Raw genomic sequence first — 16616 nt, forward strand, 5'->3', positions numbered from 1 at the left:
GTCATACAACTTACTGAAGGTACCAACAATAGAAGATCCTACAATGTATGTTGATTTCCCAAAAGCCTTTGATTTATTAGAGAAAATTTCAGGCTTAAAAGTTGTCCTCCAGCAAGTCATCTCTCCATATTTTTTTCATATATGTGTGTGTGTGTGTGTGTGTGTGTGTGTGTGTGTGTGTGTATATTTCATATATGTGTATATATATATATATATATATATTCAGTTATTTAGATCATACAAGATGTCTTGATAGATGTAACCCACAGAGAGAACTTTGTCCAATTGGACAGTCAAGAAGCAAATATTGTCTAATGGGACTTATTAATTATCATCAAGCAAGGCATAAAACAGGGATATGTATGCTCATCAAAGTGTGCCACAAGTGTCTTGGAGGGTTTCTTAGTGAAATACAAATGGCAAATAGATTACTTCTCTATCGATTATGAAGTTAGCCAGATGTTCCTCATTGCAATGTCATTGTGTTATTGGCATCAAACCCCCATTCTCTACAAGGTCTCCTCAGTGAGATCTGTGGCCACTCCAAAGAAATTTGTCTAACCACGTACATTGTAAAATCCAAGTGGATGAGGAATACACATTTTCTAGATTTTGATATATACTATATCCATATATAGATGTGTTTGTGTATGTGTATATTAAATAGGCACAACTGATACAGTGAACTAGGTCCAGAATTGAAAGAGAAGAGAATGTGCTAGATTACATTTTAGGACCGTGCTTTCCATGATCCCAAGCTCAGAGTCCTTACAACTCATACAGCCACCACTCTAGTTCAGCCTCTCTTCTCTTCTTCCCTAGACTATTTTTTATCCTTTTTAATATTTTATTTTTCCAAATTACGTGTAAGAAAATTTAGCATTCTTTTTTTTTTTAATTTTGAGTTCCAGGTTCTCTCTCCCCCCACCCTTATTAAGAAGGCAAACAGTTTGACACAGGTTATATGCGTGTAGTCATGCAAAACACGTTTCCATATAAGCCATTTTATGAAAGAAAACACAGACAAAAAAAACTTAGAAAAATAAAGTGAAGAAAAAGTATCTTTGATCTGTGCTCAGACTCTACACATTCTTTCTTGGGAGATGGACAGCACCTTTCATAAGGCCTGCAGAATTGCCTTGGATCATTGTGTTGCTGAGAATAGCCAAGTTATTCATAGTAAATCATTATATAATATTGCTATTACTGTGTACAATGTTCTCCTGGTTCTGCTCATTTTACTTTGCATCAGTTCATGTAATTCTTTCCATGTTTTTCTGAGAGCATCTTGCTCATCATTTCTTAAAGCACAATAGTATTACATCAATCATATACAACAACTTGTTCAGCCATTCCCCACTTGATGGACATCCCTCAATTTCAATTTTTTGCCACCGCTAAAAGAGCTGCTATAAATATTTTTGTACACATAGGTCCTTTACCCTTTTTTAAAATCTCTTTGGGATACTGACCTAGTAGTGGTATTGCTTGGTAAAAGGGTATGCATGGTTTTGTAGCCCTTTTGGCATAGCTCCAAATTGCTCTCCAGAATGGTTGAATCTTATGCAACTTTACCAATAGTGCATTAATGTTTTAATTTTTCCATATCCGTGCCAACATTTGTCATTTTCCTTTTCTATCAGATTAGCCAACCTGACATTAGTGAGGTAGTAGCTCAGAGTTGTTTTAATTTGCATTTCTCTCATCAGTAGTGATTTAGAGCATTTTTTTCATATGACCATTGAAAGCTTTGGTTACTTCATCTGAAAACTGCCTGTGCATATCCTTTGACCATTTATCAATTGAGGAATGGCTTTTATTTCTATAAATTTGACTCAGTTTTCTATATGTTTGAGAAATGAAATCTTAAACAGAGAAACTCACTAAAAGTTTTTTTTTCACAATAATGATTACCAGCTATGTATTTCCCTCCATCCCAGTATTTTAGGCATGTCCTCTACAGAGTATGGGAGGATCATAGAATCAGAGATTTAGAGCGTGATAGTATATTCAAGCCATCTAGTCCAACCCCTCTCATTTGAGAGTTGAGGAAAACTGACACCCCTAAAGGCAAAGTGATTTCTTCTAGGTACAGGCATGAAGTCACACAGAAAGGATTTGATTTCAGATACTCTGATTCAAAAGCTCAAGTTCTTTCCACTGTAGTAGGGTAAGCATCTTATTGGCTTTAGAAGACTTGGGTGACCTACAGATCCATTGAATTACCAAAGTAAGTCTAAGTCTGCTTTGGGTGAAAAGAAAGATGGAGATGTTTGAAATAAATCCTTGATTTCCTGAGTCATCTCCACAGAGGTGAAGCATTCCATCCCACAAAATAACTTGTGGTTAGAGACAGAATATAGGTTGACAATTGGTCTGACTACAAAATAATGGGCATTTGCAAACTGTTACAATATCTTTCCTGTTTTTTTCTAACTCATTATCATTTAATTATCTTGTACTTTGATCAAAGTAAAAAGTGTTATTGGAAAATGCATTGATTCTCCTAATTCCATGTTATTTGAAAGTTTGGAGGAGATTGTGAATTTTTTTTTTTCATTGCAGAGGAAACGACACTATTGGAGATTAGATAGCAAATGCATTACACTCTTTCAAAATGATACTGGAAGCAAATATTACAAGGTAAGGAAGGATGGCTTCATTTTTGTATCACTTTCTGATATTTTCTCATGTTAATATAATCAGTAATATGATATATTTTATTTGTGGATATTCATGTTTAGTCCATTTAAAGGTTATCTTTCTTGCTTCAATCTCTGTATCAGAATTTCATGAGATTCCTTTTTCTATGTAGTTTGCAATTCTCTAAAGAATGAAGTTATGGCTCAATGACTCGTTAGAGGAATTTAGTTTCCCTTAGTACAGTTCTCCATGGAAAAACAAATCCTGGGTCTTTCAGGTGATTTCTTCTCTGGAATGCCTGAGGCCAATAAAGATAGGCTAAAAGTGAATTCTTAAAGTGCACCTGCAGTTGCGCTCCCTCTCTCTCTCTCTCTCTCTCTGTATATATGTATATATGTGTATATATATATATATATATATATATATATATATATATATATATATATATATGTATATGTATATGTGGGTGTAGGTGGGTGTGGGTGTGGGTGGGTGTATATATATATATGTGTGTGTGTGTGTGTGTGTGTGTGTGTGTGTGTATGTGTGTATGTATTGCTTTTTCTCTTAGCCCCCTGTCACTTTCTTAGAAATAAAGAAATCTTATAGAATCCCTCTATGTCTTGCCAGTGTGTTTTCTGCCTTACAGAGGTGTTGTGGCATAGTGAAAAGGAGTGTTGGATTTTAAGTCAGGAAATTGGAATTCAGTTCCCAAGTCAGCTACTAGCTCTGTGACTGTGGAGAAGCCATTTCTTTTTTAGCTTGTTTTATTTTTTCTCCAAAATTCAACTTTTCTAAGCCTCATTTTCCTCATCTGCAAAATGGGGAAATTAATACACATTATCATTTTTGTGGGTTAGTTGTGAGTTAAGTATTTTGCAAATATTAAAATACAAGATAAATGGTATGCATAAGTATTATTAGAGGCAAACCCTTCAATTTGTTAAGGATGTTCCTTCTAAAAGAAAATCTGATAGGATATTTTCACAATAGAAGACCTCCCTGCTTATTCTAAATATAATATAGTGCTTTATATTCTCATATATACTATATATCCTGGAAAGGAATCCTATTCTAAGACATATTCTAGAAACTGACCGTACTCCAGAGTACAGCAGAATTGAATATCATGATTTAAGTTGCTCCCTACATCCACTCAACCTAGCTTCATAGGCTTATAGAACTAGAGTTGGTGGGACCTTAGACTGAGTCCAGTCACCCAATTTTACACATGAGGAAACTGAGGCTTCATGGAGTATGTGGCAGAAGAGGGTTTTGGATTCACATATTTGACAGGTTCAACGTTCTTTCTTTAGTAAACTGCCAGTCTTTGTGTATTTGAGAAGAATTCTTAACAAAACGCAGTAGATCAGATGGAATTAATTTTTTAGTTCTGTCGAGTTCTGCTTTAGTCATGAGACCAGACCCACTGAGGGATTTTACCCAAATCATCACTCAGTAGATTAAGAAGTGTAATTTGAAATTGCTTGATTAAATATTTTTCACTTCTCAGCAAAGGAGAAAAGTAGGCATGAATTCTGCATGGATTATCTTGTTAGTCTTGAAACTAAGATTATTATTATTTGTTTATCAGTAAGTAAATGAATCCTTTTCACCATTGTGAGCAGTGAATATGAGGAATCTCTTAGGATACTGTTATGTTTGCTCTATTATAATGTTTTCCCTTTTTTGTTGTATCTTGGCCTGAACTGCATTTATCTTTGAAATAACAGGGAAAGAGACAGTGACATGTTATCCGGCAAAGAATAGTGCTTCTTAAACCAATGGCCCTTTCAATTTCTACTAAGAATTACTCACTAGTCTTTTTATGTTGCAGTAATAATTGTAATTTAGAAACTCTAATCTTTTTTTTATAGACTTTTAGGATACTTTAAAAAGTCACTTCTCCTTAGATGAGTTTAGACCAATGGTAATTTTCTGTACTCTTCATTTATAATACTTTTCACTTAAATTAGATTCATTGATTTTGATGGATATTAAAATAATAGCAATTCACGACCTCACTTATTTATTCTTTGTGGACTTGGAAGATTGTTTTCTGTAGAATGGAGATTACAATGTCAGTGTATGATAAAAATGCATATGGTTTTTAATTAAATACCTACCAACAATAGAAATCATAAATAATGTTTGCTTTTCAGTGATGTTTATTGATATGTTCTAGGAGGATTGTTTTTAAAATTCTTTCAATTTATGTATTTTTCATAATTTACATATAATTATTTTTTTTCTGTAGGAAATTCCATTATCTGAAATTTTATCCCTGGAACCTGCAAAAACTTTTTCTTTAATTCCTAGTGGGGCCAATCCCCATTGTTTTGAAATCACTACAGAACATGTAGTCTACTATGTGGGAGAAAATGTAGTCAGTCCCTCAAGTCCTCCACCAAACAACAGCATACTTACCAGTGGGGTTGGCACTGATGTGGCCAGAATGTGGGAGATGGCTATTCAACATGCTCTTATGCCCGTCATTCCAAAGGGAGTACCACCTGGGTCTGGATCAAGTTTACACCGTGAGTTTGCCTTTCTTTCATGTCATCGCATGTGATTACATGCTTTTAAGATGATGCTTATTTGATTAGTGATGTTGTAAAAAGATGGCAGTCCTGTTCCTTATCTACTTCTGCCTCTCCCTGTGTTGCTGTGGCTTTCCGATGAGTAAAATGAACACTTACTTCAGATAGCATTTAGAAACACTTGGTATCTTGGTATGCGACAATCACAAGAAATTATATATATTTTTTAAAAAGTACGATTTTAGAATCAACTTTTTAAAAAATGTATAAGAAAGTTGAAGCACATTTATGTGAATCACTTATTCTTGGTTTAAGCATCAGCACCAGTCTGGAACTACTGTTCATGAAAGAAAAGGTGATTCATTCACCCTGATTGTGGCAGGTGTGTAAGAAAGAGCTCTGATGTTTTAGACAGAATCAATGTGAAACATTTTCTTTAATACTACCCAGCATGGTGCTCTGCACACAGTAGGTGCCAAAGACCTGTTAATGAATGACAGCCTGCTCCCAGGTGATAGTTTACCCATCAGCAGCATCATGAATATAGTGTCACAAATCAGCTGCATGCAGTCACTGAAGGGTAGGTGAGAAAATGTAGATTTTTAGAGACCTATTTTCTCTAAAATGGCTATTTCTTTTAAAAATTTCATATAGCTCTCCTAATCGTGAAGTTGATATATACACTCCCAGTTTGGGGAGTAAAAGTGATACATTTATCGATCTATTATCCCAGTCTATGTATCTATCTTTCCTACCAACATAGATGTTAAAAGACTATTAAATAAAAATTTGTATGAGTATTAATTCTGTGATTGCAGAGGGATAAAAATTATCTAATAGAAATTTTCTTAGAAAATCTAATTGTTCTGATTTACTTTAAAAGAGATAGCATATAATTTGCTTTTCTTTGGCATTAAGTCCAGACATCCAGACATCTCTTTTATTGACTTTATTGACTTTTCTTTTTATATGTATAATTCCAGGAGACATATCTATCAGTATCTCTGTATCAAACTGCCAGATTCAAGAAAATGTGGTGAGTATTTGAGAGTTAATTTTTTTTAAAGTGAGAAAATGTATTTAAGAAAAGAAAAATGCAGATAAAACATTTATTTTAGTAATTCCTATCGGCAACATTTCACAGAGGGTCAAATATGATGACTTTGGATGTTCTCTTTTCCATAAGACTTTACAACAGGGGTTCTTTACCTTTTGGGGCACATGTATCCCTCTGGCACTCTGATGAAACCTATGGACCCCTTCTCTGAATAATATTTTTAAATGCAAAAAATAAAATACATAGAATCATAATGGAAAGCAATCATATTGAAATAATTCTCAAACATATATATGTATGTGTATGTACACATATATATATGTATGTGTATGTATACACACACACACACACACACACATATATATATATATATGTGTATGTACACATATATATATATATGTATGTGTATGTATACACACACACACACACACACACACACATATATATATATGTATGTGTATGTATACACACACACACACACACACACATATATATATATATATATATATACACATATACATATATATACATGTATTTTAAATACAAGTTTATAGACTCCAAACTAAGAACCAACCTGTTGTAGATATCATTACAGAACTTCTCCGCATATACAACACTAGGAAATATTTCTACACTGTCTGCCATTATTGACGGGCCAAATTTGCCAAATGGAGACGTGGGTCTCTTAGAAGCAAGCTGAGCACAGTTACGTTAGCAGCAGAATGTTGTTCAGTGGTTTTGGTCATGTCTGACTCTTCATGATCCCATATGGGCTTTTCTTATTACAATTAGTAAGTGTCTGAGGCTAGATTTGAACTTTGTAAGAAGAGCCTTCCTGTCTCCAGATCTGTCACTCTATCCACTGTGCCATCCAGCTGCCCCCAGGAGAACACGGAGCAATAGAAAAAGCGCCAAAACTGGCTTTTGTAAAGATCTAGGTTTGAATCCTGACTTTGACAATAGTCCTGTAGCCTTGGACAAGTCACTTAGGTTTTTGTTTTCTGGTTTGTAAAATGGGGATAATAATACTCCCAATACTTACCTTACAGAATTGTTTCCAGAAAAGCATTTTACAAACCTTAAAGCACTTTATTGATGTGACATTATTATTAAATGATTCTGAACAAATTGACTAACAACTTTGGGACTGGGTTTCTATATTTGTAAAAGTGATTGTAACATCACAAGACCACAGATGTAGATCCTAAATAGGACCTTGGGTCTCATTTTGTGGATGAGGAAACTAAGACTTGGGAAGATTAAATGAGTTGTCCAAGGTCACACGGATACTAAGCATCAGAGGCTTGAGTTGAACCTAGGTCTTGTATCTTCTTCACATGTTGGCTGTTAGAGGGAAAAAAAATAGTATCAATAGCAGTGTCCAAAACATGCATCCATTCTGATCCTTTGTCAGCTGCTTTTTTTTTAAAGGTTGTGTTATATGATAAAGACCTAGAAGTGCTTTTTGTCATTTGCACATTCTGAAGTTAGGCTCAAGAGAATTCAATAGGTTGGGTTTTACATCTAGTTACTCAGACCATAAAGATACCATCTTTGAATTTATCAATTGTATACTACCACCTAGATCCATGCTACTCTGAAATTTTGCACTTTGTCATGTTTTTGTTTTTTTCAGGATATTTTTCCCAAAGGCAAGTAGACAGAAGATGCATTTATCCTTCATCATTATGGCACAGCATACTGCTTTCAACCCTATTTAGCCTCATACGTACTTTAAAAAATCTAATTTTGTGCACTTCCACACGTTGCTGAAGTTTTCTAATTCAATGGTTGTTTTTACAAGCTTTCATAGGAATAATTAGGTGACATTTGGTGCCTCCAAAATAAAGACAGCATTAACTCCTATAGTCTCAGGTATAAGTCAGATTTCAGGAGTGTTAGGTCCCTAATGAACCCAGAAAGAAAGCAGAAAGTAGAAGTTATCTGAAGTCTTCGGGGAAATGTGTACTCATTTTGCCTTTGGGATAGTTGCATCCTGGTGTAAGTCATTGTTTACTTCTACTGTATTTGAGCTGTTATTAGTTTCTTCCTCCCAGAAAATTTAAAGATGACTATTGCTACTCTAGGTTGGAACAGTCAATGAGAAAAATAGTGGGAGGGAGAAAGAGAAACTTCAAAATCTGTCCAGTTCATTTTCCTGCCTCCAGGCAACTTTGTATCTAAAACTTAAAATTTCCAAAATATTCAAGAAGATTCAAGGACTGGAGAGTCAGATGGACCTGATAGTAGGATAGAATTTTGAAAAATGGATCTTTGATTACAAAGGATAAAGGCTAAAAGAAAATATAATAGAAGTCTACAAAATCATAAGTCACAGGATCATGAAAATGTTCACCTTATCCCAGAATACAAATAAACCCCCTCAAATAGGCACTAATTGCATTCAACACTATTGCATCAATACAGTATAATCTAACCCAGACTAAAGTCAGTGTTCTCTTATATTTAATGTCCTGTAGCTTTGATATATAATATCCTTCTGATATATGAAGTCCTTCATCTAGTCCCTAGGGACCAGTCTACTTCAGCCTTGGTGGCCAATTTGAATCTTCCTTCTCTACTTGAGGTCTTACACATCACAGACAAATGTTGAATACTTTGTACAAATAGTTCATTGCTAGAGGCCTCACAAATAACCCCATTAACAGCAGAGACATTAAACTAAATGCTGCACAAATCTGTGGAACACACATGTACCCACACAGAATGAGACAAAAAAAAGATCTTAAATTCTTTTTGAACATCTATAGTTCCAAAGTCTCTGTCTTGTCTTTTAAAAAAAATGTTTTAATTCATTTTTTTCTATAACCTAGACTCTTGGAAAAAGGAAGTTAGAGCAATTTAACTACCAACCCCCTAGCCTTTAATTTTCACCAACTTCTCTCCCCTTCCCATGCCTTTCGCTAGAACTCGATTCATTTCCATTTCCATCACCCCCACCCATCCACTCACCTTTCTCAGGATGTGATTTCCTAGAATAGAGACTACTTTCCCCAAGGGTGGGCAGTACAGTTTTAATTATTCTTTAAGAAATAGTATAAAAATCCATTGAAACATTGATATTTCCAGCTAGATTTCAAACTAGCTGTTAAAGACGTTGTAAACAAAAGGGCCCGAAGGGATAGCTGACATGTTGGCTAACAAAATTTAGGTCTCAATGGGCCTCAACAGAGTGGAATTGTTTGCTGAATCAAATTAAATAAGATGCAATAGGGATACATATAAAGTTCTACATTTGTGATCAGAAAAATCCATTTTGTTAATATCACATTTGAGGAGTCTGGGGAAGGGGGAAAAAATGGTAAACAATACTTTCTCTGACAAGGATGTGAATGTTTTGATGGACTCCAAGTTTAAGTTGCTTCTCTGATGTGATGTGACAGCTATTAAAATATCTGTGATCTTAGGCTTCATAATGGAAGAACCACACCCTGAACAAAAAAGCCCCTCAATGCTCTGGTCTGATTGAACCACATTTGTATTTTGGTTAAACCACCACATTTTCTAGGGATGATATTGATCAGCTGAAAGGTCTCCAAAAGAAATTATCAAGATAGTAAAGAAATTCTAAGTAATATGAGACTTAATTTGAAGGATCTGTTGGCATTTAGCTTAGAGAACAGAAGATTTGTGAAAGTAGGAAGACGTGGTTTTTCTCCAGGTATTTGAATATCCATTCTATGGAAGAGAGATTAGACTTGTTTTGCCAAGTTGTAGAGGGCAGAATTACGATAAGTAGATCCAAGTAAGAAAGGGATAGATTGCAGATTAACGTAAAGAAGATATTCATAACCATTAGACCTTTCCAAATGGAATGGGCATCCTTTGGAAATGGTGAGCTTCCCAGCTCTTAAGATTACCAAGCAGAGCCTGAATGACCACAACTCTGTGGTCTAACAGAGAGTACTCTTCTTGATTTGGGTGAGGAGAATGGAAATAGATAAGACTCTGGGGACTTTGTGAGCTCTTGAGATTCTGTGATTTTTGAGAAGAAAGTTACCCAGCTTCCTGGCCTTTCTCCATGGTGTCATTAGTTTGCTTTTTTTTTCTTTTCCCCTTGTTTTCCAGGCAATTCTCACCTTCAGAAACCTCATATCAACACCTTTCAGTCATTACTCCTAGTTCAGCTTTTGGGAACCGAGAATAACAAGTATAATCTTCCTTCTGCATGATGGGCCTTCAAATACTTGAGAACACTAATCATTATTATTATAACCCAAGATATTCTATTCTGCAAATTAAATACCCTTATTTCTTTCAGCCAGTTCTTTTTATTGGCAGAGTTGCCGTTACTGGATATTCTCTACCTTATGTCAATGCCCTTCCTAAACTCTGGTGTCTAGAATTGGTCACAATACATTCTAGATGTCATCTGGCCCGGGCAGAGTATCATGTTCCTTGTCCTGGACACTATTACTATGCCACTATACAGCTAGGCAGCATAGAGGAGTCAAAAAAACCTGAGTTCAGTTTTGACCTCAGACACTTAACTAGCTGTGTGACGCTGGGCAAGTCGCTGCCTCAGCTGTAAAAGGGGATCTTAATACACCTACCTCCTAGAGTTATTGTAAGGATCAAATGAGTAAAGTACTTAGTACAAGTAAAGTACTTAGCACACTGCCTGGTACCCAGTAAGTGCTTAGTAAATGCTTATTTCCTTCTTTCCTTAATAAAAATTAAGTTTTGACTGCCACACCATACTGTTGACTTCTTAAGGTTTTCGTCCTATTACAGTCACCTATCAGCTATGTAACCCTGGAGTACACACACATATGTGTGTGTTTATATAGAGAAATACATATATACACATATGCATAGATACATGTACATATGTGTGTATGTATATGTATATGTGCATCTATATATATTGTTTATATTTAGACGTAGACTACTTTTCATTAAAACAAAATTTTCAAAACACCTGCTTTAATAATCAGGTTTGATATTTTTTCTTCAGCTAATAGTTGGTATCTCTTGTGCTTGTTACCAACAGGACATTAGTACAGTATATCAGATCTTTCCAGATGAAGTACTGGGTTCAGGACAGTTTGGAATTGTTTATGGAGGTAAGGCCATTCACTATGTATTTTTTAACTTGTTGATTTAAACTTCTCAGCACTTGTGTTTATTCATTCCACACCTATTTATTATGCATTATGCTAGAGGTTGAGGATGGTGATTAAGACTATGTCATCATAGTCTTTGTGTATCCTCAGGGGGGAAAAATATAATATAAGCCACATTACAATAATCATTGTAATGTTTCTATAAAGGTTTTATAAGCATTAAAGAAGAAGTATATGTATGTGTGTATATATAAATATCTCTATATATTTATATCTCTATATATTATATGTATTTATTTGTTTATATATACACACATATACACACACATATAGTTTATAAAATACACATATATATCAAACAAGTGGTGTATGTGTATATATATAATATACATATACACTTGTTTAATGATTAGACATATATACATCTTTCATATTTGTATATTTATATCTATCTATATACGTGTGTATATTCACACATATACAAGTGTCACATATATGAGAAGAAGTGTAGTATAATATATAGAGATAGCCTTGCAGTTGGGAAGACCTGGATTCAAGTCACTCTGACATACAGACTTTGTGACTATGGGCAAGTCTCTAACTACACTGGCAACTGTGTAAGACCTTAAGTTACAAGATAGGTTGCTGATCTTTATCAGCATAAAGAGTTTCCACACAGATGAAATCACAGGTTCAGATGGATGGATATACCTGTATATACATACAAGTATGTATGTATGCATATATGTATTTGTGTATATCACATAGAGCTTAATCAGTTATTTTTTCAAATTTTATGTATGAATTAAAATAAGCATTTCCACAACAGTAGAATAATAAAAAGATGATTACATGTTAAACTGCAAATCTGTTATGCACAACTTTGCTATTCCTTTTAAATATATAATAAACTTTTCATGTAAATTTCTTTTTTTTCTTTTCTTTCTCCCTACCCTAGAGATGGCTGCCATTAGACACAAATGTGTATATGTGTGTGTATATATGTGTGTGTGTGTATATATATATATATATATATATAATATATATATGTAAAATCATTCTATACACACTTCTAGTTATCAGTTATCAGTTACCTTACTATCAATTCAGACATAGCTTAATATTGCTCAGTTAATTTAATTCAGTCATTTTGACCATATGAATCAATCATGAAATATTCCACTAAAATGATTAGAAAATATATCTTGTAAATTTTTATGTCATTTGAATTTTATGCTTCATTCGGCTTTAAGATCTTCATTTATTCACAAGAATACCTAAGTAGTCACTTTATTTTTTTTCTCTCAGTGATAGTCTCTGGTCATTGAACTTTTTACTTCTATTCTCTAAGTTCTATCCAAGTCATGTATATCTTTCAGTTATTAGTGCAATTCTTTCTTGGTGGCTTTCAGCTCTGTGTGAACCCCTTCTGTTTCTGCAGTGATGATGATGTAGTAATAGAAAAGGGAATAGAAAGCCCTTAAAATCACAAAGATTTTAGAGCATCTATAAACATTAATTTAACTCTTGCTACTCTAAGCATGAGATTCTTGTGCAACTACCAAGTTGACATAATGTTTTAGTAATTAAAACTGTATCAATATATTCACATTCTCAGTACAAAAAAAAAAAACAAATCAGAAAACTTAAGGAAGTTGAAGTTAAGTGAAAGAATGGACACATCCAAAGACTAGAAGAAACATCATTTCATGAGAGATTTGCTCTTGCTTTGCAGTTTTCATTCTGAGCAGAAATAAAAATGTCAGAATACATATATTAGAGTTTTCTGAAACAGTTTTTGTTGCTGAGAATAAATAAGTAGGGAAGTTGTACGAGGAGTGTGACAAAACACTCCATCCAGGTCAATACATATATTGATACATATACAACAACTTCATTACAAAGGTAACTATATAAAGGAGATAAAACCTAGACAATGTAGTTTAGAGTTAAGAAACAGAAGAAGTTAAAAATCTTATAGAGTGATCAGAAGCTTCAAGCTCTCTTTAAAGAACTAAGCAAAAATTAAATTCAATCTGAGTTTCCACCTTATACACACCATATTGGCAAAACTGACAAAAAAGACAAATTGAAAAATTTTGGAGAGGCTGCAGGAAAAAATAAAACCACATAAATGCCTTGTTGTTCCACTAATATGATGTGTTGATCTCTTTGATGCGAAGTCTAATAGTAGTATCTCTATGTCAAAGGGTATACTCAATTTAGCAAGTTTTAGGCATAGCTGCAAATCATTTTCCAGAATGGTCTTACAGCATCACATAAACATATTTACAGCATCTCATTTTGGGGGATAGCAAATAATCAAAAACTAAGGAACTGCCCATTGATTGTGGAATAGCTTGACAAGTTCAAAGCCTCTCTCATCTGCTTACTGTCTGTGTGAAGTCAAGGTCAGTTTCTTCACTGCAAAATAGGGGGGTAGACCTACATTCAAGGTGTCAAGCATGCGGCTGATGCCACAACTCTCCCAAGTGTCCCATGAACCAGCTTACCATGTAATTGGGATATATTTAACAAAATAAATAAAAAATAGAAAAGTAACATTAATATGTTTTTCTAAGTTAATATGCAGCCCACAGGGATCCTTATGTACAATGTAGTGGCCCCTGTTTCTATCTGAGATGGATGCCACTAATCTAAATGATCTTTGAAGTCCCTTACAGTTCTAAAAGTTATAATTTTTTGATCTACACATATTTCACAGGTATCTCTGATAAAACTATGAGAATAAAACAGAAAAGCATTTGCTAACATTTTCACCATTTCTTCATAGTTACACAATTACCTGAAAGATGTAGAAAATGCTATTTGGGGGGGCAGGTAGGTGAAAAGTAAATAGAGCACTGGGCCTAGAGTCAAGAGGACCTGAGTTCAAATCCATCCTCAGGCATTTACCAGCTGTGTGGGCAAGTTACTTAACTTCTTTTTGCCTCAGTTCTGCTGGTCACTGTTTGACTAAGATAATGCATTTGATTCAATACAGCAAGATCCTTCCCCCTCAACGTGTTTCTGTTGGCATAGACCAATATCTTAGACCATTTACCAAGAGAAGGTCAAAATGCATATATGACCTAGATATAAAGAGAGATAGTACAAGAAAATTAGAAGATGGAATATATTACTTATTAGAAATGGTGAGCTCGGTGATCTTAGAAAAACATGGAAGGGCGTGCACAAACTAATGAAGAGCAACGTGATCAGAACCAGGAGAACATTGTCTACAGTAACATCAATATTGTTTTAAGAATAGCTTTGAGTGGATAAGACATTTTGGCTACTATAAATACCCCAGTTGACTATAAAAGATATATGAAGAAAGATGTTGTCTGCATCTGGAGAAAGAACTGATAAATAGAAGTACATATGTAATAATTTTATACATATGTACCGATTTATTTCTAACAGTAACCATCTGTGGGAAGAGGTAAAAAGAAAAGGAAAAAAATTAAAATAAATTTGTGTGATAACTTTATTATATATCTAAAAGGTATAGCAAGTTGTACGTAATAAATTTGCAGTTTCATGTGCAGTCATCTTTTTATTGTAATATGTTATGGAAAAAATGCTTATTTTATTCTGTAAATTAAAATTAAATTTAAATAATATAAATAAGTAAAAAATAAATATAAAAATTAAATATAAATTAAAATTAAAAATAAAAAGTTTTTGAAAAAAAGATTATGCATGATTTCTTGATAATAACTTCAATCATTATCAGGTGAGACATAAAATAGGAAGTTATGTGCTATCAAAGGTATTCATCTCTGTGCAAATCCAAACAGAGAGGATTCCTTATAGATATCTTCTGTACATACATGTTGTTGCCCTTTAGGTGCTTCTGTTTATAGATATCCTTTTGACTGCATTTGACTGCATCAAATCCCAGAATATTACAAGGCCTTCTCAAAGAGATTCATAACAATTCAATAATAATTCTAATAATCTCTAATTTTAGGAATAATTTCTGGTAATGCAGAAAAAATTGGGGGAAGTGTCTGTTTCCAGAAATAAAAGTGGATAAAGAGCCTGTTTAGTTAGTCTGACAGCACATATATGTTGGGTAGGTTATGCTAATGGTCAAGTGAATTGGTCCCAGAATTAAATAGGAGAAAGAAATTTGGAGGCATCTAGGTGGCGCACTGCATAGAGCTCCAGACTTGCAATTAGAAAGAAAATCTGAGTTTGAATTGTGCCTTAAACACTAAGTTGTATAATCCAGGACAAGTCATTTAACCTGGCAATTCAGCTTCCTTATAAGTAAATAGGGAATAATAACATCACCTACCTTCCAGAGTTTTTGTGAGGATCATAATAGAATGCTACCTATGTAACTTTGAAAAACTCACTTAACTGCTCTGGGCCTTAGTTTTCTCATCTGTCAAATGAGTGGGTGGGCCTCTGAGATTCCTTATAGTTCTAAATCTGATTCTATTAACCTGACTTTTTTTGTATTCTGTTTTTATGAGGAAAAGCAAAGAAGGAAATTATTAGAGAAAATAAATTCCAAAGTATGTTCTGGGGTATCACCACATATTCAGCTCTATACCCTCATATTTACTGATTTTGTGGACATCCTAGCTATAAATGTTTACTACTCTTCCCTGTTTTATTCATATATAACTTAGGATTCGCAAGCTCCCAGATTAGCTTCCGGTCTTTCACATTCAGTCTAATATTCTTCCTCTCCCGTGTGTGTGTGTGTGTATGTGTGTGTGTGTGTGTGTGTGTGTGTGTGTGTATCATTATTATTATTATATGATGTCTTATTCTCTTTCCTCTTTATAATATGTTCAATAACTCAGGTAGGGACTCATGTCTACTACTACATTTCATCTAACACCAGTGTCAAAGTCTTAAGTCATGAGATTTCACTGCTGTCATACTGGCACAGCTATTTTCCAGTTTTCTTAAATACATGTATTGGTGATCTGAATTATAGATAATTGTGAATCATGTCTTGGAAATTAGGTAACGGGGAGAGTCTAAATGAATTTAGCCAGAAAATAGAATCATTTTGGATATGAATCATGTTATTAGGTAGATTATTCCTTTCACAAGAAGATTCTGGTTTTTAAAATTGTGACTCCAGAATATATGTTGGAATTAATTTTTGTTTGTAATTTTTTTTCCTTTGCTTTTCCTCATAGATTTAAAGATGGAAGTGTTCTCAGAGGCCCTATGGTCCTCAGAACCTTTCAGGGAACACTCATTAATGCTATGAAAATTCTACACCATCCCAAATAATTTCAACAAATTTCCAAGACGGGT

General features: G+C 34.1%; 1 protein-coding gene across 2 annotated transcripts in view; it reads left to right on the forward strand.

Moving 5' to 3' along the window:
- Positions 1-16616, forward strand: part of PRKD1 (protein kinase D1) — a 413900-nt gene that overhangs the window by 340898 nt on the left and 56386 nt on the right. For both annotated transcript variants that reach the window (XM_021004291.2, XM_078151407.1), the window contains exons 9-12: positions 2566-2643; positions 4901-5180; positions 6167-6219; positions 11255-11327. In XM_021004291.2, coding sequence (XP_020859950.1) covers positions 2566-2643; positions 4901-5180; positions 6167-6219; positions 11255-11327 — 484 coding nt within the window. The remainder of the gene's footprint in view (positions 1-2565; positions 2644-4900; positions 5181-6166; positions 6220-11254; positions 11328-16616) is intronic.

This window comes from Phascolarctos cinereus, unplaced genomic scaffold, assembly GCF_003287225.1.
Source record: "Phascolarctos cinereus isolate Bilbo 61053 unplaced genomic scaffold, phaCin_HiC Scaffold_3;HRSCAF=262, whole genome shotgun sequence".
NCBI lineage: Eukaryota > Metazoa > Chordata > Mammalia > Diprotodontia > Phascolarctidae > Phascolarctos > Phascolarctos cinereus.